This window comes from Schistocerca americana, chromosome 10 (genome assembly GCF_021461395.2).
Source record: "Schistocerca americana isolate TAMUIC-IGC-003095 chromosome 10, iqSchAmer2.1, whole genome shotgun sequence".
NCBI lineage: Eukaryota > Metazoa > Arthropoda > Insecta > Orthoptera > Acrididae > Schistocerca > Schistocerca americana.
In genome coordinates this window covers 168,098,099-168,121,723 of record NC_060128.1, presented here as the reverse complement: position 1 = coordinate 168,121,723, position 23,625 = coordinate 168,098,099, and the positions used below count along the sequence as shown (strand labels likewise).

At 42.3% G+C, this 23,625-nt stretch overlaps 1 protein-coding gene across 1 annotated transcript in view; it reads left to right on the top strand.

Moving 5' to 3' along the window:
• LOC124552343 overlaps nucleotides 1-23,625 on the top strand; it is a 99,621-nt gene that overhangs the window by 15,147 nt on the left and 60,849 nt on the right. Inside the window, exons 5-6 of the mRNA XM_047126612.1 lie at nucleotides 5,563-5,781; nucleotides 6,008-6,510. Of these exons, the coding sequence (XP_046982568.1) occupies nucleotides 5,563-5,781; nucleotides 6,008-6,510 (722 nt within the window). The remainder of the gene's footprint in view (nucleotides 1-5,562; nucleotides 5,782-6,007; nucleotides 6,511-23,625) is intronic.

The following is a 23,625-nucleotide window of genomic DNA, read 5'->3' as shown; positions in this document are numbered from 1 at the left end:
TTTGACTGCTGCAATGCTGGAACGTGCGGACACTCTCACTCAAGGTGATGGACGTATCACAATCAGACAGCTCGCTGCTCAACGGGACGTCTCTGCTGGTAGTGCTGGCACACTCGTCCACAAGTTGGGGAACTCAAAAGTTTGCGCATGGACTCGCGACTTCCGACTTCAATTTCTCAGTCCAATGAGAGATGCACTCCGCAGTACAGGGTCGATGGGAATGTTACGGCTCCAATATCGACCAGTGGAGTGGCACCATGCAGGTATACAGGCGCGCACATACAGGTGGCATAAGGCCGTCGCACTGAACGGAGATTATGTGAAAAATAGGGTTTGTTGTCAAAAGAGTGGGGAATAAAATGGTTTGTTGGAATCCTGAATAAAGCCAACTGCTCCCAGAAAAAATGTGTGGCGTAACTTGTTGAACGCCCCTCAACAATACCTAAGCAGTCTGTTCCAGACACAGGTGTGTAGTGAAGCAAGTCTTCTGGTCCCATTTGTATATCTTAAAAGTTTTTTTCGGATTATCTGATACAACAGCTCCATATTTAGCTGTAATATACAACCGCTCCCTTGATAAAATATGGGCTCCTACAGACTGATTAACGTGCACTGCTGTCGTCAGTTCCTGATGCAGGATTTGATGTCCCAGTATGGCTATGGAGATGACTCTGAAGCCATGGGCAGCCCTGTTGTCATGGATACTGTGCACTCATAATATCTCTTTACGTTTCAGCACTTGTTCCATTTTGCCCGGGTTATGATTCTGTAGCTGTGGACAATCCCCTTACTGCGGATCACCATGTGCTCCTAGCGCCTCTTCCTGATTCATAACCTGTTATTCCAGGTTTGGCCTTGGCAGTGAATTCGCAGCTATCTTCAGCACTGTTGCTATGGATCACTGCTCACTTCTTACACCTCTTGATAATCCTGGACATAAAAAATGACTTCATTCTGGAAATAATCCTTTAGCCTTTCGCTAAGCTATTTCTGCACGATAACTTTTCTTCCAGGAGCGTTAGTCCTCGAAGGGTATGCACGAAAGCTTATGTGAAGTTCCAAAAATAGGAGGGATGCGTTGGAGGAAGTAAAGCTGTGAAGGGCTTCCATGAGCCTACGTCTACATGCACACTGTTCAAACCGCTGTGAAGCACATAACAGAGGGAACTTTCATGTATAGAGTGTGAGAAGAATGTTTAAATGCATATGTGCATGCTGCAATATAATTTAATCCTTTCCTCACAATCCCTATGAGGGCTTTACATATGGGGTTGTAGCATACTCCTAGATTCACAATTTAAAGCTTGTTCTGAAATTTTATAAATCTTATTTACGCCAGTGACTGTAGCACTTTCTTTATTTCCCGACTGCAATTTCGGCCTTAGGCCATTATCAAGTGAATATGTTATGGCTATTAGGCCATCTCAACCTAAAACGAGCTGACATAACATCTTCACTTGATAATGGCCTAAGGCCGAAATTGCAATCGTGAAATATAGAAAGTGTTACAGTCACTGGCGTAAATATTATGTTTTTTATAAAATTCTACATGACAGTGGATCCCAGGTATAAAAAGTTATTTACTTGTTCTGGAGCTCTGAAAGTAAGCTTTCTCAGGATAGTTCATGTCTATCTTAAAGTGTCTGCCACTCTAGTTTTTTCGCTGTCTGTAACACTCGCCTATGTGCCAAATAAACCTGTCGCCATTCATGTTGCCCTTCTCTATAACAGTTCAATATCCTCGTACTGATACTACACTCATGAGCAATATCTACAATAGGTCGGTCGAGTTGTTCGTAAGCAGTCTCCTTTGTAGACCGATTATATTTCCCTAATATTCTACCACTAAACCCAAGTCTACAACCTGCTTTACCCGCTACTTAGCCTATGCTATGGTTTCATTTCAAATCCTTCCCAAATGTTACACCATCGTAATTGTACATGTTGACCAGTTCCAGCTGTGATTCGTTGAAACTGTAGAGATAGAATACTAAATCTTTTTAGACTTTTGAAGTGCACAGTTTTACATTTCTGAACATTTTAGGCAAGTTGCCATTCTTTGCATCACTTTGAAATCTTATTTCGATCCGATTGTATTCTTGTGCATCTTTTCTCAGACATTACTTCACTATAAATAACGGCGCTATCTACCAAAAGTCTGAATTTGCTATTAATGATACCTACCAGTTCATTAACATAGAACATGAACAGTAATGCTTGCAACGCACTTCCCTGGCACACACACAGAGTTACTTCTATATCTGTCAATGGCGGGAAACTTCCATCGCTATAGGATTTCCCTCTGAGAGGTGGAAATTTGGGTCAAAGTCCTGGTCGAGTGCACGGTTTTAAGCTAGCGCTAAGTTTCAACTTCCAGGCTATGTGTTCCAGTCTTGGATTGTGGGGCTATTCCACAGCCATGAGCAACCTAGATGCTGTGAATCCCTGTATACTCATGGCGTCGCTTCCTGATCCAGGACGTAGCGTTGTAGGATTGGCTTGGAAGTTGTGAAACAACTCAGTTCACTTAAGAAAGCCAAGTCTTCCAGTCCAGATGGTATACCTACAAGGTTCCTCTCAGAGTGTGCAGAAACAATAGTGCCTTTCTTAGCCATCATATACAACCACTCACTTGACGAAAGGTCTGTTCCTAAAGACTGGAAAGTAGCACAGGTCACACGAATATTCAAGAAGGGGAAATAGGAGTAACCCTTTGAATTACAGACCCGTATCACTGACCTCAATTTGCAGTAGGATTTTGGAGCATATACTGTACTCGAACATTATGAATCACCTTGAAAAAAATGACTTATTGGTACATAACCAGCAGGGACTCAAACTTTTTAGTGCAACATAGCTTTATTTCCATGAAGTAATGAGTGCTGTCGACAAGGGATCTCAGATCGATTCCATAATCCTAGATTTCCAGAAGGCTTTTGATACCGTTCCTCACAAGCTACTATTAATCAAATTGCGTGCATATGGAGTATCGTCTCAGTTGTGTGACTGGATTCGTGATGTACTCTCAGAGAGGTCACAGTTTGTAGTGATGGACGGTAAATCATCGAGTAGAACAGAAGTAATGTCTGGCGTTCCACAAGGTAGTGTCATAGGCCCTCTGCTACTCCTGATTTATATAAATGATCTAGGTGATAATCTGAGCAGCCTCCTTAATATGTTTGCAGATGACGCTGTAATTTACCGTCTAGTAAAATTATCAGACGATCAATTCCAATTACAAGATGATCTAGAGAGAATTCCTGTATGGTGCGAAAAGTGGCAATTAGCACTAAACAAAGAAAAGTGCGAGGTCATCCACATGGGTACTAAAAGAAATCCGATACATTTTGGGTGTACGATAAATTGCACAAACCTAAGGGCTGTGAATTCGACTAAATGCCTAGGAATTACAATTAGGAGCAAGTTAAATTGTAAAGACCACATAGATAATATTGTGGGGAGGGCGAAACAAAGACTGCGCTTTGTTGGCAGTCCCATTAAAGAGGCAGCCTACATTACAGTTGTCCTTCCTCTGCTGGAATATTGCTGCGCGGTATGGGATCCTTACCAGGTAGGATTGACAGAGGACATCTAAACAGTGCAAAGAAGGGCAGCTCGTTTCGTGTTATCGCGCAATAGGCGTGAGAGTGTCACTGATATGATACTCGAGTTGGGGTGGTAGGCACTGAAACAAAGGCGGTCTTCTTGGCGGTGAGATCTATTTACGAAGTTTCAATCACCAACTTTCCCTTCCGATTGCGTAAATATTTTGTTGACACCCACGTACGTAGGGAGAAATGATCATCATAATAAAATAAGAGAAATCAGAGCTTTAACGGAAAGATTTAGGTTTTCCTTTTTCCCACGCGCCATTCGAGAGTGGAATGGTACAGAAGTAGTATGAAAATGGTTCGATGAACCCTCTGCCAGGCACTTAAGTGTGAATTGCAGAGTAACCATGTAGATGTAGATGTAGATGATTCTGCACAGGGGGACAGCTGTTCACGGTTTGGACTCAAGATCCGGGAATTAATGTTGTAGAACTGGATTTGGCGGTGATTCCATAGCCGTGTGTAACCTCACAGCCATACGGCACTTCATGTTGATGATTTCTCTTGCAATACGGGAACCTGCTGTTCGAAAACATTTCCAACTTACAGCTGGACATAGTCAGCTACACCCCACGATGGTTCTACTGTGCCCCTGCCTCAAGTAAGCCACCAAAGACTGACGGAGACATCTTCCATTCCACAATATCGCAGATGATGGGAGAGATGCCATAAGTGCATGGTGATCCACAGTAGTGGGGGTGCCTTCATAAAGTGGAAGCGGCGCCAAGTCAATCACATCAAAATTATCCGGACACCCCCAAAAACATGTTATTTTTTTATTAGATGCATTGCGCTGCCACCTACTGCCAGGTACTCCATATCAGCTGCCTCAGTAGTCATCAGACATCGTGACAGAGCAGAATGGTGCGCTCCACGGAACTCACGGACTTGGAACGTGATCAGGTAATTGGGTGTCACTTGTGTCATACGTCTGTACGCGAGATTTCCACACTCCTAAACATCCCTAGGTTCTCTGTTTCCGATGTGATAGTGAAGTGGAAAAGTGAAGGGACACGTACAGCACAAAAGCGTACAGGCCGACCTCGTCTGTTGACTAACAGAGACTTCCGACAGTTGAAGAGGGTCGTAATGTGTAATATGCAGACATCTATCCAGACCATCACACACGAATTTCAAACTGTATCAGGGTCCACTGCAAGTACTATGACATTTAGGCAGGAGGCAAGAAAACTTGGATTTCATGGTCGAGCAGCTGCTCATAAGCCACACATAGCAGTAAGTGTCAAACGACGCCTAGGTTGGTGGAAGGATCGTGAACATAGGATGATTGAACAGTGGAAAAACGTTGTGTGGAGTGACGAATCACGATACACAATGTGGCGATCCGATGGCAGAGTGTGGTTATTGTGAATGCCCGGTGAACGTCATCTGCCAACACGTGTAGTGCCAACAGTAAAATTCGGAGTTGGTGGTGTTATGGTGTGGTCGTGTTTTTCATGGAGGGGGCTGCACCCCTTGTTGTTTTGCGTGGCACTATCACAGCAGAAGCCTACATTGATGCTTTAAGCACCTTCTTGCTTCCCACTGGCGACTGCATCTTTAACACCATCAAACACCCGTTCATAATTCACGGCCTGTGGCACTGGTTACATGACAATAACATCCCTGTAATGGACTGGCCTGCACAGAATCCTGACCTGAATCCTGTAGAAAACCTTTGGGATGTTTTGGAACGCCGACTTTGTGCCAGACCTCACCAACCGACATCGATACCTGTCCTCAGTGCAGCACTGCATGAAGAATGGGCTGCCATTCCCCAAGAAACCTTCAGCACCCGATTGAACATATGCCTGCGAGAGTGAAAGCTGTCATCAAGGCTAAGGGTGGGCCAACACCATATTGAATTCCAGCGTTAAAACTGCAACTCCCAGTACCAATTTATGATCCAGTACTTGGCGTTTCAGGACTGGCTTGGGTGTTGATTCTGCAGGACATAGGATCATCAACTACTGTGAGTCACCATCTGCTTCTGGGTCTCTTCCTGATCCAGAGCTCAGTGTTTCAGGACTGGTTTGGTCGGTGTATCTGAAACTCTTGGCACCTCTTACTGATCCAGAATTTGACGTTTCAGAACTGGCTTGTGCAGTGATTCTGCAGAACGGCAGCCCAACTTCTGTGAATTACTGTCTGCTCATGGGGCTTCTTCCTGGTATATCGAGATTGCATTGATTGGTAATCACACATCTACTGGCACCTTTTCCCAGTCCAGGGCTTGACATTTCAGGTCGGGCTTGGAGGGTTATTCTGCACAACATGGACGTCTCAACTGCCATGAATTGCCCTCACACCTGAGGGCTGTTTCTGATCCAGGACTGGCTTCATGAGCGAATCAGTCGCTCATGTCTCCACTTACTAATCAAGACTTGACTTTTCAGGACTGGCCTGGATGGTGATTCAGCAGAACATGGACAGCCCAGCTGCTGTGAATCACTATCTACTCTTCTGGTCCCTTTCTGATCCAAGGCTATTTCATCATTGGCTTGGTCTCTGTATCTCCAGCTCCTGGCACCTGTACCTGATACACTGTGTGCTCATGTCGCCTCTTCCTGGTCCAGAGCTGAGTGTTGAAGGATTGGCTTGGTCAGTGTGTTTGCAAATCCCAGAACCTCTTCCTGATCCAGTACTCGACGTTTCAGGACTGGCTTGGGCGGTGATTCCTCAGCCCTGGGCTGCCCCGCTGCCGTGGATCACGATGCGGTCCTGGAGGGTTTTCCTGATCCTGGGCGCTGTTCCCAGCGCCGCCACCTTCCTGGGGCTGTGGCTGCTGCTGCCGGAAAGCCCCAAGTTCCTGCTCGCTGTCGGCAGGCACGACGAAGCGCTCGACGTCCTGCGCGAGATGTTCGCCACCAACAGCGGCCTCCCACCGGAGAAGTACCCAGTGAGCCAAACTAAAACCACCTTCCCTGCTTCAGCATTACTTGGCGTCCTTAGGAGCCAAGCGTTTCAACACGGGTCTGCACTTTCTAGACACCTAACTGTTGCACAGCTTGTTTCTCAGGATTCCATACCTCAAACGGAAAAATTATGGGATCATTTCGTTTTCTGTATGTCTGCCTGCCTGCCAGGCGTCTGTCTGCCCAACTGTTAAGAATCCTTTTTCTCAGGCAATCAGGTTGAAATTTATGGTCGCGCGGGATTAGCCGAGCGGTCTCAGGCGCTGCAGTCCTGGACTGTGCGACTGGTCCCGGCGGAGGTTCGAGCCCTCCCTCGGGTATTGAAGCATCCCCAACTCTCTTGTGGTTCCCTTTTTAGGTACTCCACGTCGACGTCTGCTCGTAGATACGTATCGTCGGTACGTTTTCCAGCTTTACTTCCCGACGTGACAGCGACGACTCTCCGATGAGGTGCGGGCCTTGTGTTTTGCTATTACTGCGAGTCTTGTAAAAATCGCTTTTATTTAGTAATTAGTCCTGCTAAAACTCTCCCCTTTCATGATTAAGACAGCCTGCGCCACTTTTCGGCGGGAGTGGGGGTGTCAAAGAGTCACAAAAGTTCATATTAAGCAGTCCGTAAAACAGTAAACGTTCACTTCAGTCAGAGTGCTAGTTAATGCCTACGCTTTCCGCTAGATGGTGTTGACTTACTGCTGAATAGCTTTGGTTCCGAAAAACCTTCACTGATTAGTACTATGTAAATGAAATAAGTACAACACACTTGTATTTCACTTTCACTCTGTATTCAAGGATTAAGATGGTGATGGGTGATGGTCTATTTAAAAGGTCCCTAGCCTGGAGGAATCTAAATAGTCCGCAAATGCCGATATGCATGCGCTCTAAGTCCAAATCCGCAACTAACGGCACACGACACTTTCAAAAGTCCACACGTTACAATCTGAATACAGGCACCTCTGAATTCACTCGCATCAGCAGATAATTTGAGTTTCTGCCGTCTCTATGTCCGTAAAGTTCCAATTTAGCATTAAAGTCCTACAATCCCCTTAATACTCCGTTGCTACCAACAGTCAAGAGATCATACACTGGATCACTTTTAATCTCCGTAACATTCTAACAGTTTATCGTGAATCTTAACACAATAAAGTCCAATCTAATTATTGTCTCCTGACTGACACGGGTTCCCCGCCCTTTAACGAAACAATCAAGGAAAAAAGGCCGCAATAATGACTATCAGGCCTTTTTATCGGTTTTTCATCACAAGAGTTTAACATCACTGCCTTCTCCATGACAGAGCTTCCGTGGATTAAACTACTTGCTGATATACTATAATTTTGATCTGCAGTTACCGAACTCTGATTCTACACTATTTTCCCCTCTAAAAATTCTATTCTTAATTTTAAATTATTCTTTCTATAGCTTTTATCACTGCAAACTGAACCGGGGTGTTACAGCATGGATGTGTGTGTTTGTCCTTAGGATAATTTCGGTTAAGTAGTGTGTAAGCTTAGGGACTAATGACGTCAGCAGTTAAGTCCCATAAGATTTCACACAGAATTTATTTATGCCACATACTAAGGTCTACGGTTCCTAGGTGGGGTAAAAAATGTATACTTCCAAGTCAATCCAGTCAACAGGTACGGCCATTTATGTCGCAAATACATTCATTGAAACGTTCAGCTAGAGTCATGAAATTTGGAAAGATGCAAGGTTTCACTGTATAAGTACAGGAAAAACTTCTAAAATAGTTAAATTGTAATTATAAGCATATAAAATTTCTACTCTTTTAAGATCCAAGTCGTAAGCCGGACGCTTTCGATGAACTACGAGTGATTAGCAAAGTATCCGGAAAAAAGTGTAAAGTAATGAATTTTATGTTAACCTTATGTTATGCGTATTTATTTGTTGTACAGGGTGACCCAAAGGTTCGATAACAAAATGGTTCAAATGGCTCTGAGCACTATGGGACTTAACATCTGAGGTCATCATTCCCCTAGAAGTTAGAACTACTTACACCTAACTAACCTAAGGACATCACACACATCCATGCCTGAGGCAGGATTCGAACCTGCGACCGTAGCGGTCGCGCGGTTCCAGACTGAAGCGCCTAGAACCGCGCGGCCACACCGGCCGGCTGGTTCGATAACATTTGAAAAGGCATTAATTCACGTAGTAACGCAGGTAGAGAGACAAAACTTGACAATCGTTTCTGAAATGACTTGGGGTTTTATTGAAATAAAAAAAAAACGAGTGCAAAAACCGGCCAACAGATGGCGCTGGACAGCAACATGACAATCACGCAGCATGAGAATAGTGCATAGAGTGAGCTGCAATGAGAGGGGAAATTGAGAGGCGGCAGCAATCGCGGCATATTCACTTTACATCTACATCTACATCCTCATAGATACTCCGCAATCCAGAGTACAGTGCATGGCGGAGGGTACCATGTACCACAACATGTAGTTTCCTTTTCTCTTCCACTCGCAAATGGAGCGAGAGAGAAACGACTGTCTGTATGGCTCCGTATGAGGACCGATTTATTGTATATTATCATGGTGGCCCTTACCTGCAAGGTATATTGACGGCAGTACAATCGTTCTGCAGTCAGCTACAAATGCAGTGCTCCAAACTGTCTCCATAGTGTATCTCGAAAAGAACGTCGCCTTCCCTACAGGGTTTCCCATTTGAGTTCCCGAAGCATCTCCATAACACTTACGCTTTGTTCGAACCTACCCGCAATAAATCTAGCACCCCGCTTCTAAATTGCTTCGAAGTCTTCCTTCAATATGCCTTGGTACGGGTCCCAAACACTGGAGCAGTACTCAAGAATAGGTTGCGCCAGCGTCCTATATGCGGTCTAACCGAAGTCGATCGTTCACCGTCCCCTACCAAAGTTCTCACGTGCTCGTTCCAGCAGTCCTGAACCGCGCGACTGCTACAGTCGCAGGTTCGAATCCTGCCTCGGGCATGGACGTGTGTGATGTCCTTAGGTTAGTTAGGTTTAAATAGTTCTAAGTTCTAGGGGACTGATGACCTCAGAAGTTAAGTCCCATAGTGCTCAGAGCCATTTGAACATGCTCGTTGCATCTGATATCGCTTTGCAACGTTACGCATAGATATTTAAACGACTTGACCGTCAAGCAGGACGCCAGTAATCCTGTATCCGAACATTACAGACCTGATCTTCCTACTCATCCGCATTATCTTACATTTTTCCACATTTAGGACTAGCTAGGGTCATTCGTCACAGCAACTGGAAACTTTGTCTGAGTTGTCTTCTGTTTTCCTAAAGTCAGTCAACTTCGACACCTTATCGTTACCACGGCATCATCAACAAACAAATGCAGACTGCTGCTCACCCTGTCTGCCAGATCATTTATGTATATAGAACAACAGTGGTCCTATCACACTTCCCTGGGGCACACCTGACGGTACCTTTGTCTCTGATGAACACTCGCCGTGGAGGACAACATACTTGGTTCTATTATTTGAGAAGTCTTGAGCCACTCGCATGTCTGTGAACGTATTCCATATGCTCGTACCTTTGTTGACAGTTTGCAATAGACCACCTTGTCAAAAGCTTTCCGAAAATCTAGAAATTTTGAATCTACCTGTTGCGCTTCATCCGCAGTTCTCAGTGTAACATGTGAGAAAAGGGCAAGCTGAGTTGTACACGAGCGATGTTGAAACTTCCTGGCAGATTAAAACTGTGTGCCAGACCGAGACTCGAACTCGGGATCTTTGGCTTTCGCGGGCAAGTGCTCTACCATCCGAGCTACCCAAGCACGACTCACCCCCCGTCCTCACAGCTTTACTTCTGCCAGTACCTCGTCCCCTGCCTTCCAAACTTTACAGAAGCTCTCCTGCGAGAGCCCACCACAAAAGATAAGAAAATACACTTGGTTTTGTTAACTTTTTTTAATAACGTATTTTCTTAATAGGCAACTGATCATATAAAATGTAATAGTCAGCCACCCGGATGCAAACATTTTTTTAAAAAAAACTGATTAACCTGGTTTCGATAATTCTAAGACTATCTTCATCAGAATGTTAAAAGTTACCTAGAAAAATATATAAGGTATAAATAATACACATAAAATAGATAAATGTGTGAAAATTCTCAACTAAAACCAGAAAACTGAAATTACATGAAATCACATAACTTCAAAATTTCAGCACTAGTGCTCTCGTCATTTGACGAGAGCCCTGGTGCTGAAATTACAATGTTGTTAAGGGATTTCACGCATGTACAGTTTTCTGGTTTTAGTTGAGAATTTTCACATATTATCTCCTTTATGTATATTATTTATACCTTATATATTTTTCAAGGCAACTTTTACCATTATGATGAAGACAGTCTTAGAACTATCGAAACCTGGTTAATGTGTTTTTTAAAAAATGGTGTGTAACCGGTTGGCTGACTATTACATTTTATATAATTGCATACACGGTTGCTGAGCCCACAGTCGAAAAATGTTTAAAATATCAGGCAACTGATCTATAAATAGGGTCCAGAAGCTAAATATCTCTTTTAGCGCAATCCTAGCTATACCAGCGCATTTTCCGTAATTTGTACACAGAGATGTGCGGGCCGTATTTCCACAATAAACTTAAAAATGTAAATGTCGTTAATTGTGATTGACTTTTATTCAATACATGCGCTTTAAAGATGCACATTAAGGCGACAAAAGTCATGGGACAACAGTGTCCACATATACAGATGGCTATATTACAGCGTACATATAGTATACAAATAAAACGGTAGTGTATTGAAGTAGTCTTTTGTACTCAGGTGGTTCACGTGAAAAGGTTTCCGGCGCGATTATGGCCACACGACGGCAGTTCAGAGACTCTGAACGCGGAGTAGCAGTTGGAGCTAGAAGTATGGTACTTTTCATTTCGGAAATTTTTACGAAATTCAGTATTCCGAGATCCACAGTGTCAACGGTGTGCCGAAAATACTAAACTTCAGGCATTACCTCCCACACAGTCGAAGCAGTGGCTGACGGCCTTCACTTAACGACCGTCAGCAGCGGTTTTTGCTTAGACATGCCAGTGCTAACAGACAAGCAACATTTCGGGAAACAACCGCAGAAATCAAGGCGGGACATAAGATGAAATCTGGCTTTACTGGTCTATGGCAGCAGACGAACGACCCGAGTGCCCATGCCAACAGAACGACGTCGCCTGCAGGGTTTGTCACGTTAATGTATAACTACATTATTTGTACCAATGCTCCCATACTGTTGTAACGGAGTGTTAATTTCCTTCCTTTTTTATTGTTATTCTGCCTAAGGACGTTATTAATACTGATAATTTAAACGTTGCCTTTGTACGCCAATTGTCACATGTTTCTCGGCGCGAGCGCCACCTGCCCTGTTTTCAGAGTAACTACGCTCGCCGATTACACTCAGTCGGTTGTGAGCTCTGCAAGCTCCATGAGCTATTTTATATTAACGTGACAAACCCTAATTCTAGGGCTATATTTTATTTTTGACACATGGATCTATTCCGACAATTGTAAAAACGACGATGGTACATTAGTCCTTACTGATGTAAATTGTAAGTACCAGTCGCCGTTATCATACTTCTGTAATGCAAGAGTTCTCTAATTTGTCTTAAAATTTATTCTTGGCTTATAAGTTTCATACTTTTCTTATGTAAGCTATGATGTTCATTGACCTTAGGTTACCTTCTGAAGAAGACAAATTTATATTTGTCGAAGCCTAGGTAAAGAATTTCTTTATCCATTGCAACTGGTCGGCCGTTTATAATTTTATTTTAAGAAAATATTTCTTTTTTTTAATTTAAAACCATATCAATGAAAACTAGTATTTCACTTCTCTGTTGAATGTAAAGAAATATGTATTAGGGAATGAAAGTTTCTATGGAAATCTCACCTCAGGAACGCAAAAGTAATCATGATTACTCAAAACCTTGAGCTCTAGCAACCAGAATCGCTTTATGGTCAGAAGTACATTCGGAAAAGACCATGCTTCAGTAGCCTCACGTAGCGTGAAAAGTTTAGATTTTCAGTTTGTCAACAACATAAAATTTCGGTTAAAGAGAGAAAGAATTCTTTGCAGTTCGTACAGTCTACTCGAGTGAAGCAGCGGGCGTTAACTTAGAAATTATATAGAGAAGCAACTAAGAATTAACAGAAAACATGCAAGTTTGTGTGTGCATGTGTGTATGCGAGTGTTTATTCAAATGACCCGTGGAAGTCAGCAGACGATGACTGATAAAGAAATTAGCAATGGAAAATAACGAGTAGTGAAATGCAAATGAAGCTAAAGGTAACGGCGCAATTTGTTGCATCATATATCGATCACGATCTCACAAGAGTGAATAACATAACGTATAACGTTCACTGCCCCGTCAAATGCCGCATTTTTAGTGTTTACATGGCACTCACTAGAACTGCCTTACCACCCAATTTGCTGAATTATTAGCGCCGTTGCATTAAGAGCCAAGTAATTCGCGCTAACACCGCTGTGTGGTGCTAACTGTACATCCGAGCTACGACGACAAGAAAATTATATCAGTGAGCTCACATAATGTAACTGCAGATATTATTTCATAATAAATCACTTAAAGCCTTAACAGGTACGTGTCTCAGATTCCCCGGGAATGTGTTAAGTTATTATCGATCGCGTAATTAATCTGTGCCCATTCAGTTGGCGTCAGCTGTCGCTTATATAAACTTAATTTCATTAATGCACGCCGCTTCAATTCAACGGTCGTCATTATTGGTATTATCTCGTCACTAATTTTTGGAAGGTAAATAATGCCTTAAAGAAATATTTAAACACGAATATAAGAGTAAGTAGCAATTGAAATTGTGCTGTGGTAAGCCTAAGATAGTAGAGATGGGGAATCCGAAACATGTATTTGTTTGAAAACAAATGAAACAGTACAATGTAGTGCTTAGAAACAATGAAACAGCTTGTCCTTTGTAGTCGTATAGGCCTACAGATTATATCATGTTGAATGTCTACATTGCCACATAAACACAAATGAGGTGCGAGAGCGCCAATCATCGCAGAAAGTATGAAACTTCGTCAGGTGTCTTGCCAGTTTCGTACCTCCTGCACCAAAAGCGCTGCTTTCGTGTCATGTGGCTTTCCAGTTGGCTGAGAACAGATTTTTGTAAGTTTGACATAACAGATCTTGCCAAACTCGTTTCCCTGTATTCTAGTGCCTAATTTTGATAGGTTTTATGGGTGATAATCTGCATGTGCTCTGGAAAAGGCGTATCATGAGATACAATTTATTGAGATAGCATTCTCTAAATAGAGGCACTGAATTAAGAAGTTATGCCCATAAGGTCTGCAATACTTCATCCATCATTTATTTAGTGACTGGATGGTAACATAACAATAGGGTTACATACCTGTTCGCACCATTTTGCCAGCATGAATTATACCTAGAAAAGTGCTTTTACAAATTCTTCCTATTGGCAGCTACCAGAAGCAATTGATTCTTGTAAACTTGGAATTAAATGACAGAAAAATGATTTTTTTAATCAGTCCAGTGGTCTTAATTCAGTCGCATTTGTTATACTGCATAATTATACGGATCAGAGCAGCGAATATACATATAGAAACAGGCTATAAAACATCAAACGATATCAGTAAGATGTATTGCTCGGCTGTTACCCAGACTATCTTGCAAGAATAATTTCAATGAATACTGAATACTAGTGGTTCCCTACGTGTACGTATAAAGAAGGATCATGTTTTTAAAAATAAACAATGTGCTTATGTTAAACAAAGAAGGGCACAATTATCACACAATAAACAAAAATAATTATTATATAAACATTTCAAGACACAAAGTTGCTGATAAAGATACCTCAAAGGTCAATAGTGTGAAGTATGTGGAAGCATTACCAGACTTCAAAAGAAAACTTAGAGAGTACTTGAACATAGCAGTTTTCTTCATTGTGGAGAAATATTTGGAGGCCAGTCCAAAAGAACTAGAACAGTAATTGTCGTCATAAACCATTTTGAATAATATTTTTATTTATAGCGTTGATTAAAAAGTTCTAGATGTTTTTATGAAGCTTATAATTTATTAATTTTAAACATACAACTGTAGAACCTTCCAAGTCCTCTAACTGTGATTTGCATTTTATTCCCAACTATTTTGATTATTCGATATCACTCTAGACATTGGTCAGAAGATAAATATGTTGTCTACACTATGTTCACCAATCAGTAACAGCACAATGAACACATTAAAGAAATTAAATACACATACCGGAAAATCTTGGCTCACTTCACAAGTCAAATGCTGAATCACTATTATTTTTCAACTATTCCCTTGTGGTCCTTGAAGTATAGCACTCCTTGTGGATGATTCACATTTCTTACTCACGGTTAAATTGTACTCACGGTTAATTTGTCACACAGAGCAGGACTGCAAATCTTCAAATGTGTGTGACTTCTTAAGGGACCAAACTGCTGACGTCATCGGTCCCTAGACTTACACAACTACTTAAACTAACTTATACTAAGAACGACACACATACTCATGCCCGAGGGAGGACTCGAACCTCCGGCGGAAGGGGCCGCGCAATCCGTGACAGGCCGACTCAAACCGCACAGCCACTCCGCGAGGCAGAGGACTGCAAAGTGACATGCACACAAATCAAAAAAGATCGTAACAGACTGGAGCATGTAACACAATGGTCAAGTATGGCAGCTTTTCATCAAACATTCACAAGTCGGCTGGGTACAGCTCATTTATGTACACTTGATAGAACTGGAAAACATGTTAAAACATTTCAAAGTAATGCAGAGATCGGTATGTTTCCTTGAAGTACAAAATCCAGACTAAAATTTAAACCAATTCGTACAGTGTAACGCCTTTGTGATACCAGTATTATGTCAGATCTGGCTCCAAACCACTTACAATTCTTGCTAAAGAAGTTTGTTTGATGTACAGGTATATGTATTCCCTCAAGTACTCACAGCAAGCAGATGTATTACCATTTTATTATAAACTTCCCCTGGAAATTAGAGATGAAGTTAAATTGCTGTTGTATTGCAGTTTTTATCACAGTATCAGGACGCCAAAAACAGAAGTATCAAACTACCATTGCTGATTTGCCTGAGAATTATTTATGATACACAAGTATTAAGATGCCTGTATTGAGAAAAATCCAAACATAGCACATTTACAAAAATAAACATACAAACATCGACATACATAAATCAGATAATTGTCCTGAAACACATGAATCAAAAAAATTAAAGTCACTAAATGGTGAGCAAAAACGTGTCTTCTGTGGGCAACAAATGTGAGAAAAATATGCTTGAAGGTAGCTACATATAAGATTTAGTGGACTAAACAAATTGCAGTCAAATACAAATTCAGGGCACACTATCCAGAGAAGAACAATATAAACTGAAATTTTACTGTTTCATTTTTGAGTAGACCTACTGTGCCTATTCGAAGTTGTAATTTAGAAATATCATTTTTGATGCTTTTTCGCTTGAAAGACGGAATCGTCTGTCTATTATTGTTTACCCCTGCTTTGAAAATAGGCGCTCACATGGAACAGAGGTGGCCATAATACAAAGATGTCGTTTCATTATTTCAAACAGCGTAGGAAACAACATGGTTTTCTTTCCGTCACAGCAATGGATCTTGTGATAGATACGTGTGTCAGCGTCATCTTGATATATATATTTATCAAGCTCGACTATACTTGCAGCACGTGGACTGTGTATACTGTGGATCAACCATCTTCCAGCTTGGTCAAACTCTTGCCAAATGTTGCCACTGCTAGAGCTGAGCCGGCCGGTGTGGCCAAGTGGTTCTAGGCGCTTCAGTCTGGAACCGCGCAATCGCTACGGTCGCGGGTTCGAATCCTGCCTCGGGCATGGATGTGTGTGATGTCCTTAGGTTAGTTAGGTTTAAGTAGTTCTAAGTTCTAGGGGACTGATGACCTCAGATGTTAAGTCCCATAGTGCTCAGAGCCATTTGAAGCATTTGCTAGAGCTGAGTGTGCTCACCACAACTGGTTTGGCTGGTAGTGGACTGTCTGTAAAACACCGAGTGGGTATATGTAGTATTGCACAGCACTTGTTAATTAAGGCATCTTTTGTTTCTTGTAACCAATGCCCAGGTTTTGGAAGTCCATGGTCCCTGAAGCGAGAATCCAATAATGTTCCTTCACAAGTAATTGTTGTATCTGCAGACTTTTGAACGAAGCGGGTACAGATTCCTTCCTAAATTTTAGCAGTTACTGTATTAATGGCTTCATTGCTGTAACCTAAGATTTTCAGTCTCAGACAATGACTTTGTAAACTTTTGCTTAATAAGAGAACTTTTGACAAGGTTACATTTCTTACGCTGTTGATTTCTACTATTACTTGCTCAAAAGGAGATACTATTTCGTAAGATTTTTCAATAACTGGCCATTCTTCATTGAACAGTTTTGTTTGTGAATCCACACGGAGGATGGCGAAGGTGCTTTTCAAAAGCCTGTCAAACATTTCATACGTGGAATTCCATCTCGTAGGACAATCACGTTTCGCTGTTGAAATAGGGAAGCCCAGTTGCTTCTGAATGTTGTGTAATTTCTCAAGTGCTTGAGGACTTCTTTTGAAAAATTGCACTATTGACTTCACTTTTGCCCTTCTGTCTGTAGCTGGTTCAAGGCTCGCTTGCACAATTAAATTCAGTGTATGTGCAAAACAAGGTACATGCCACCATTTGCACATCATCACAGCCTTCACCATATTAGATACATGATCTGTAGCGCAAGCTACAATTTTATTGGTAATACCAAAAGTTGAAATTACGTTTTGTAATTCACTGGAAATGTTTTCAGATGTATGCCCGTCGTGGAATTTTAAACTAAATAACAAGTATGACTTCAGATTGCAGTTTTCATCAATGACCTAAGCATAATTCTCATTTTTCATAAATGTCCATCCATCGGTCGTAATGCAGATCTAGGATGCAGCTTGCACTGCAGATCTTACTCTCATTAGTGTCTTGTCGAGCACTTGAGAGAGTAAATTGTTGGAGAGCGTTTTTCTACTGGGAGGTAAATAGTTTTCATTTGGTAAATAAGTCATGTTTCTAAACTCTACACTCTCAACTACATTAAACGGAAGATATTCTTTAACAACAAGTCTTAAAATCTGTTCGTCTATTTTCTCTCGTTTGGATGTAGGTACTGGTCTTGATGCAAATCCAGTAATCTTTGAAACTTCCTGGCAGATTAAAACTGTGCGCCGCAACGAGATTCGAACTCGGGACCTTTGCCTTTCGCGGGCAAGTGCTCTACCACCTGAGCTAACCAAGCACTACTCACGCGCTGTCCTCACAGCTTTACTTCTGCCAGTATCTCATCTCTTACCTTCCAAACAATACAGAACCTCTCCTTCGCAGGAGTAAATAAACGATGTCATGTCGTATAACATGACTCATGTCATCCGACATGGCATCGTCATGTCGTGCAATATAACACAACGTGTCATTAAAATTTAGGGTGCATGCATCTCTAGATTGTGATACTTCCTTTGTAGATGCATCACACTCTCTAGAAGCACATAGTGTCTATTTGTTTTTACAGTTCTCAGCATACATGTGGCAGCCGGTGGAAAACAAATCCACGTCTTCGGTCCCGCGATCGAATACCGCCGCTGCTTAAATTTTCGTTAATAATCAGCATTGGCGGCCGAAGACTTCCGGTATAAAAAGTCACCCTCATTCTGCCAACGGCCTTGTCAAAGAGGGCGGAAGAGCGGACAGAGATTCCGGCCTCTCTTGTCCTAGGGGTGGGAAACTGCCCCTAAAGGCGAAATAGCTATGATCAACGGCATGAGGATGGAGAAGGCAATGGAAACCATTGCATTAAAGACATGTAACGTGTATCCACAGGACATGTGGCCTGTAATTGAAGAAGTGTCATGACGATCTCTCCATTGGCAAAAGATTCCGGAATAGTCCCCCGTTCGGACCTCCGGGAGGGGACTGCCAAGAGGGAGGTTACCACGAGAAAAGGGTTGAATAATCAACGGAAGGATGACGTTCTACGAGTCGGGGCGTGGAATGTCAGAAACTTGAACAGGGTTGGGAAACTAGAAAATCTCAAAGAGGAAATGCAAAGGCTCAATCTAGATATAGTGGGGATCAGTGAAGTGAAGTGGAAAGAAGACAAGGATTTCTGGTCAGATGAGTATAGGGCAATATCAACAGCAGCAGAAAATTGTATAACAGGAGTAGGATTCGTTATAAATAGGAAGGTAGGGCAGAGAGTGTGTTTCTGTGAACAGTTCAGTGAAGTTCGTTCTTATCAGACTCGACAGCAAACGAGCACCGACAACGATAGTGCAGGTATACATGCCGACGTCGCAAGGTGCAGAGATAGAGAAAGTGTATGATGGAAGTCGGGAATGCAGTTGGAGGGGAAGGAGAAGAAGAAAAGGTTACAGGAGAATATGGCCTTGGGACAAGGAATGAGAGAGGAGAAAGACTAATTGAGTTCTATAACAAGTTTCAGCTAGTAATATCGAGTACCCTGTTCAAGAATCATAAGAGAAGGAGGTATACTTGGAAAAGGCCGGGTTATCCGGGAAGGGCCGCGCGGGATTAGCCGAGCGGTCTTAGGCGGTGCAGTCATGGACTGTGCGGCTGGTCCCGGCGGAGGTTCGAGTCCTCCCTCGGGCATGGGTGTGTGTGTTTGTCCTTAGGGTAATTTAGGTTAAGTAGTGTATAAGCTTAGGGACTGATGACCTTAGCAGTTAAGTCCCAAAAGATTTCACACACATTTGAACATTTTGATACGGGATGATTTCAATTAGATTACATAATGGCCAGACAGAGATTCGGGAATCAGATACCGGATTGTAAGCCGTACCCAGGAGCAGATATACTCAATTGACAATATAGTAGTCATGAAAAGTAGGCTGAAGTTTAAGACTTTAGTCAGGAAGAACCAATATGTAAAGAAGTGGGATACTTAAGTACTAAGGAACGATGAGATATGCTTAAAGTTCACTAAGGCTGTAGATATAGCAATAAGGAATGATGAATTACACTTGAAGTTCACTAAGGCTATAGATATAGCAATCAGGAATAGCTCAGTAGGCAGTACAGTTGAAGAGGAATGGACATCTCTAAAAAGATCTAAAAAGAACAATCACAGAAGTTGGGAAGAAAAACATAGGTACCAAGAAGGTAACTGCGATGAAACTATGGATATCAGAAGTAATACTTCAGTTGATTGATGAAAGGAGGAAGCACAAAAATGTTCCAGGAAACTCAGGAATATAGAAATAAAAGTCGCTGAGGAATGAAATAAATAGGAAGTGCAGGGAAGATAAGACAAAGCGGCTGCAGGAAAAATGTGAAGACAGTGAAAAAGAAATGACTGTCGGAAGGACAGACTCTGCGAACAGTAAAGTGAAAACAACCTTCGGTGACATTAAAAGCAAGGGTGATAACATTAAGAGTGCAACGTGATTTTCAGTGTTAAATGCAGAGGAGAGAGCGGATAGGTGGAAAGAATACGTTGGAAGCCTCTGTGAGGGGGAAGATTTGTCTGATGTGAAGAAGAACCAGGAGTCGATTTAGAAGAGATAGGGGATCCAGTATTAGAATCAGAATTTAAAAGAGCTTTCGGCTTAAGGTCAAATAAGGCAGAAGGGATAGATAACACTCCATCAGAATTTCTAAAATCAGTGGGGAAGAGGCAACAAAGCGACTATTCGCGTTGGTGTGTGGAATGTATGAGTCTGGCGACATACCGTCTGACTTTCGGAAAAGCATCTTCCACACAATTCCGAAGACAGCAAGAGCTGACAAGCGCGAGAATTATCGCACAATCAGCTTAACAGCTCATGCAGGCAAGTTGCTTACAAGAATAATATACAGAAGAATGGAAAATAAAATCGAGGATGCGCTAGTTGACGATCAGTTTGGCTTTAGAAAAAGTAAAAGCACGAGAAAGGCAATTCTGACACTGCGGTTAATAATGGGAGCAAGACTAAAGAAAAATCAGGACACGTTCATAGGATTTCTCTAACTGGAAAAAGCATGCGACAACGTAAAATGTTCGAAATTCTGACAAGGGAACATCCCCATCGCACCCCCCTCAGATTTAGTTATAAGTTGGCACAGTGGATAGGCCTTCAAAAACTGAACACAGATCGATTGAGAAAACAGGAAGAAGTTGTGTGGAACTATGAAAAAATAAACAAAATATACAAACTGAGTAGTCCATGCAGAAGATAGGTAATATTAAGAGCAGGATAATGTTAGGAGCGCCGTGGTCCCGGGGTTAGCGTGAGCGGTTGCGGAGTGAGAGGTCTTTGGTTCAAATCTTCCCACGACTGAAAATTTTACTTTCTTTATTTTCGCGAAGTTATGATCTGTCCGTTCGTTCATTGACGTCTCTGTTCACTGTAAGAAGTTTAGTGTCTGTTTTGCGACCGCACCGCAAAACCGTGCGATTGGTTGACGAAAGGACGTGCGTCTCCAATGGGAACCGAAAACATTTGATCGCAAGGTCGTAGGTCAACCGATTCCTCCACAGGAAAACACGTCTGATATATTCTATACGACACTGGTGACAGCATGTGCGTCACATGATAGGAATATGTTGTCGACCCACCTAACTAGTACACTTGGCGAATGGGTGAAAAGATTCTTCTACCTTGCCCAATTTAGGTTTTCTTGTGGATGTGATAATCACTCCCAAAAAAGTGATTAAGACATACGAGTTTGTCACATTAACTGAAATAAAAAGTTAAACTTTTCACTCGAAGGAAGATTTGAACCAAGGACTTCTCATTCCTCAGCTGGTCATGCTAACCACGGGAACACGGCGCTCCTGAGCTCACATTGTCCTTGATAATGCTTATCTTGCGCATGGACTACTCAGTTTGTATATTTTGCTTATTTTTTCATAGTTCCACACAACTTCTTCCTGTTTTCTCGATCGATCTGTGTTCAGTTTTTCAAGGCCTATCCACTGTGCCAACTAATAACTAAATCTGAGGGGGGTGCAATGGGGAGGTTCCCTTGTGAGAAATGTAGGGGTAAGCTATAGGGAGGGACGGGTCATATACAATATGTACAACAGTCAAGAGGAAATAAATAATAAGAGTGGACGACCAAGAACAAAGTGCTCGTATTAAAAAATGTGTAAGACAAGGATGTAGCCTTTCGCCCTTTCTGTTCAATCTGTACATCGAGGAAGCAATGACTGAAATAAAAGGAAGGTTCAGGAGTGGAATTGAAATTCAAGGTGAAAGAATATCAATGATACGATTAGCTGATGACATTGCTATCCTGAACGAAAGTGAAGAAGAATTACATGATCTGCTGAACGGAAAGAACAGTCTAATGAGTACACAGTATGGGCTGAGAGTAAATCGAAGAAAGACGAAGATAATGAGAAGTAGTAGCAATGAGAACAGCGAAAAACTTAACATCAGAATTTATGGTCACGAAGTAGATGAAGTTAAGGAATTCTGCTACGTAGGCAGAAAATAACCAATGACAGACGGAGCAAGGAGGACATCAAAAGCAGACTAGCTACGGCAAAAAAGGCATTCCTGATCAAGAAAAGTCTACTAATACCAAATATCGACGTTAATTTGATGAAGAAATTTCTGAGAATGTATGTCTGGAGTACAGCATTGTATGATAGTGAAACATGGATTGTGGGAAAACCGGAACAGAAGAGGAACTAAGCGCTTGAAATGTGGTGCTGCAGACGAATGTTGAAAATTAGGTGGACTGATAAGGTAAAGAATGAGGAGGTTCTACGCAGAATCAGAGAGGAAAGGAATGTGTGGAAAACTCTGATAAGAAGAAGGGACCGGATGATAGGACATCTGTTAGACATGAGGGAATGACTTCCATGGTACTAGAGGTAGCTGTAGAGGGCAAAAACAGTAGGGGAAGACAGAGATTGGAAGACACCCAGCAAGTAACAGAAGACGTAGGTTGCAAGTGCTACTCTGAGATGAAGAGCTTAGCACAGGCGAGGAATTCGCGGCGGACCGCATCAAACCAGTCAGAAGAACGATGACAAAAAAAAGAAATGTAGGTTGAGAGATAAAACTTGACAGCTATTTCTGAAATGACGTAGGGGTTTTATTGAACCCAAAAAACGAGTGCAAAAACCGGCGAACAGATGGCGCTGGACAGCAACAGGCAGCATAGAATGAGCTGCAGTCAGAGAGGAAGTTGAGAGGTGCCAGCAATCGAGGCACGTTGACTTAATACCTGCATCTACATCTACATAGATGCTCCGCAAGCCACCGCACGGTGCATGACGGAGGGTACCCTGTACCATTACTTGACATTTCCCTCACTATTCCACTCGCAACAGAGTGAGGGAAAAACGACTGTCTGTATGCCTCTGAATTAGCCCTCATTTCTCGTATCTTATCTTCATGGTCGTTACGCGCAACGTATGTTTGCGGCAGTAGAACAGTCCAGCAGTCAGCTTCAAATGCCCGTTCTCCAAATTTTCTCAATAGCGTTTCTGAGAAAGAAAAAAAAAGTCGCCATCCCTACAGGGATTCCCATTTGAGTTCCCGAAACATCTCCATAACACTTACGTTTTGTTTGAACCTACCGGTAATAAATCTAGCACCCCGCCTGTGAATTGCTTCGATGTCTTCCTTCAATATGCCTTGATGTGGATCCCAAACACTCGAACTGTACTCAAGAGCAGGTCGCACCAGCGTCCCATATGCGGTCTCCTTTACTGGTGAACCACCCTTTCATTAAATTCTCCCAATAAACCGAAGTCGATCGATCGCCTCCCCTAACACAGTTCTCACATTCTCCTTCCACCTCATATCGCTTTGCAGCGTTACGTCCAGACAGCCAAACGATTTAACTGTGTCAAGCACGACACTAATGATACTGTACCCGAACATTACACGTTTTGTCTTCCTACTCATCCGCATTAACTAACATTTTTCCACATTTAGGACTAGCTGCTATTCCTCACACTAACTGGAAATTCTGTCTAAGTCGTTTTGTATCTTCGTACAGTCACTCAGCTTCGACACCTTACCATCAACCAGAACATCGTCAGCAAACAACCGCAGATTTGTGCA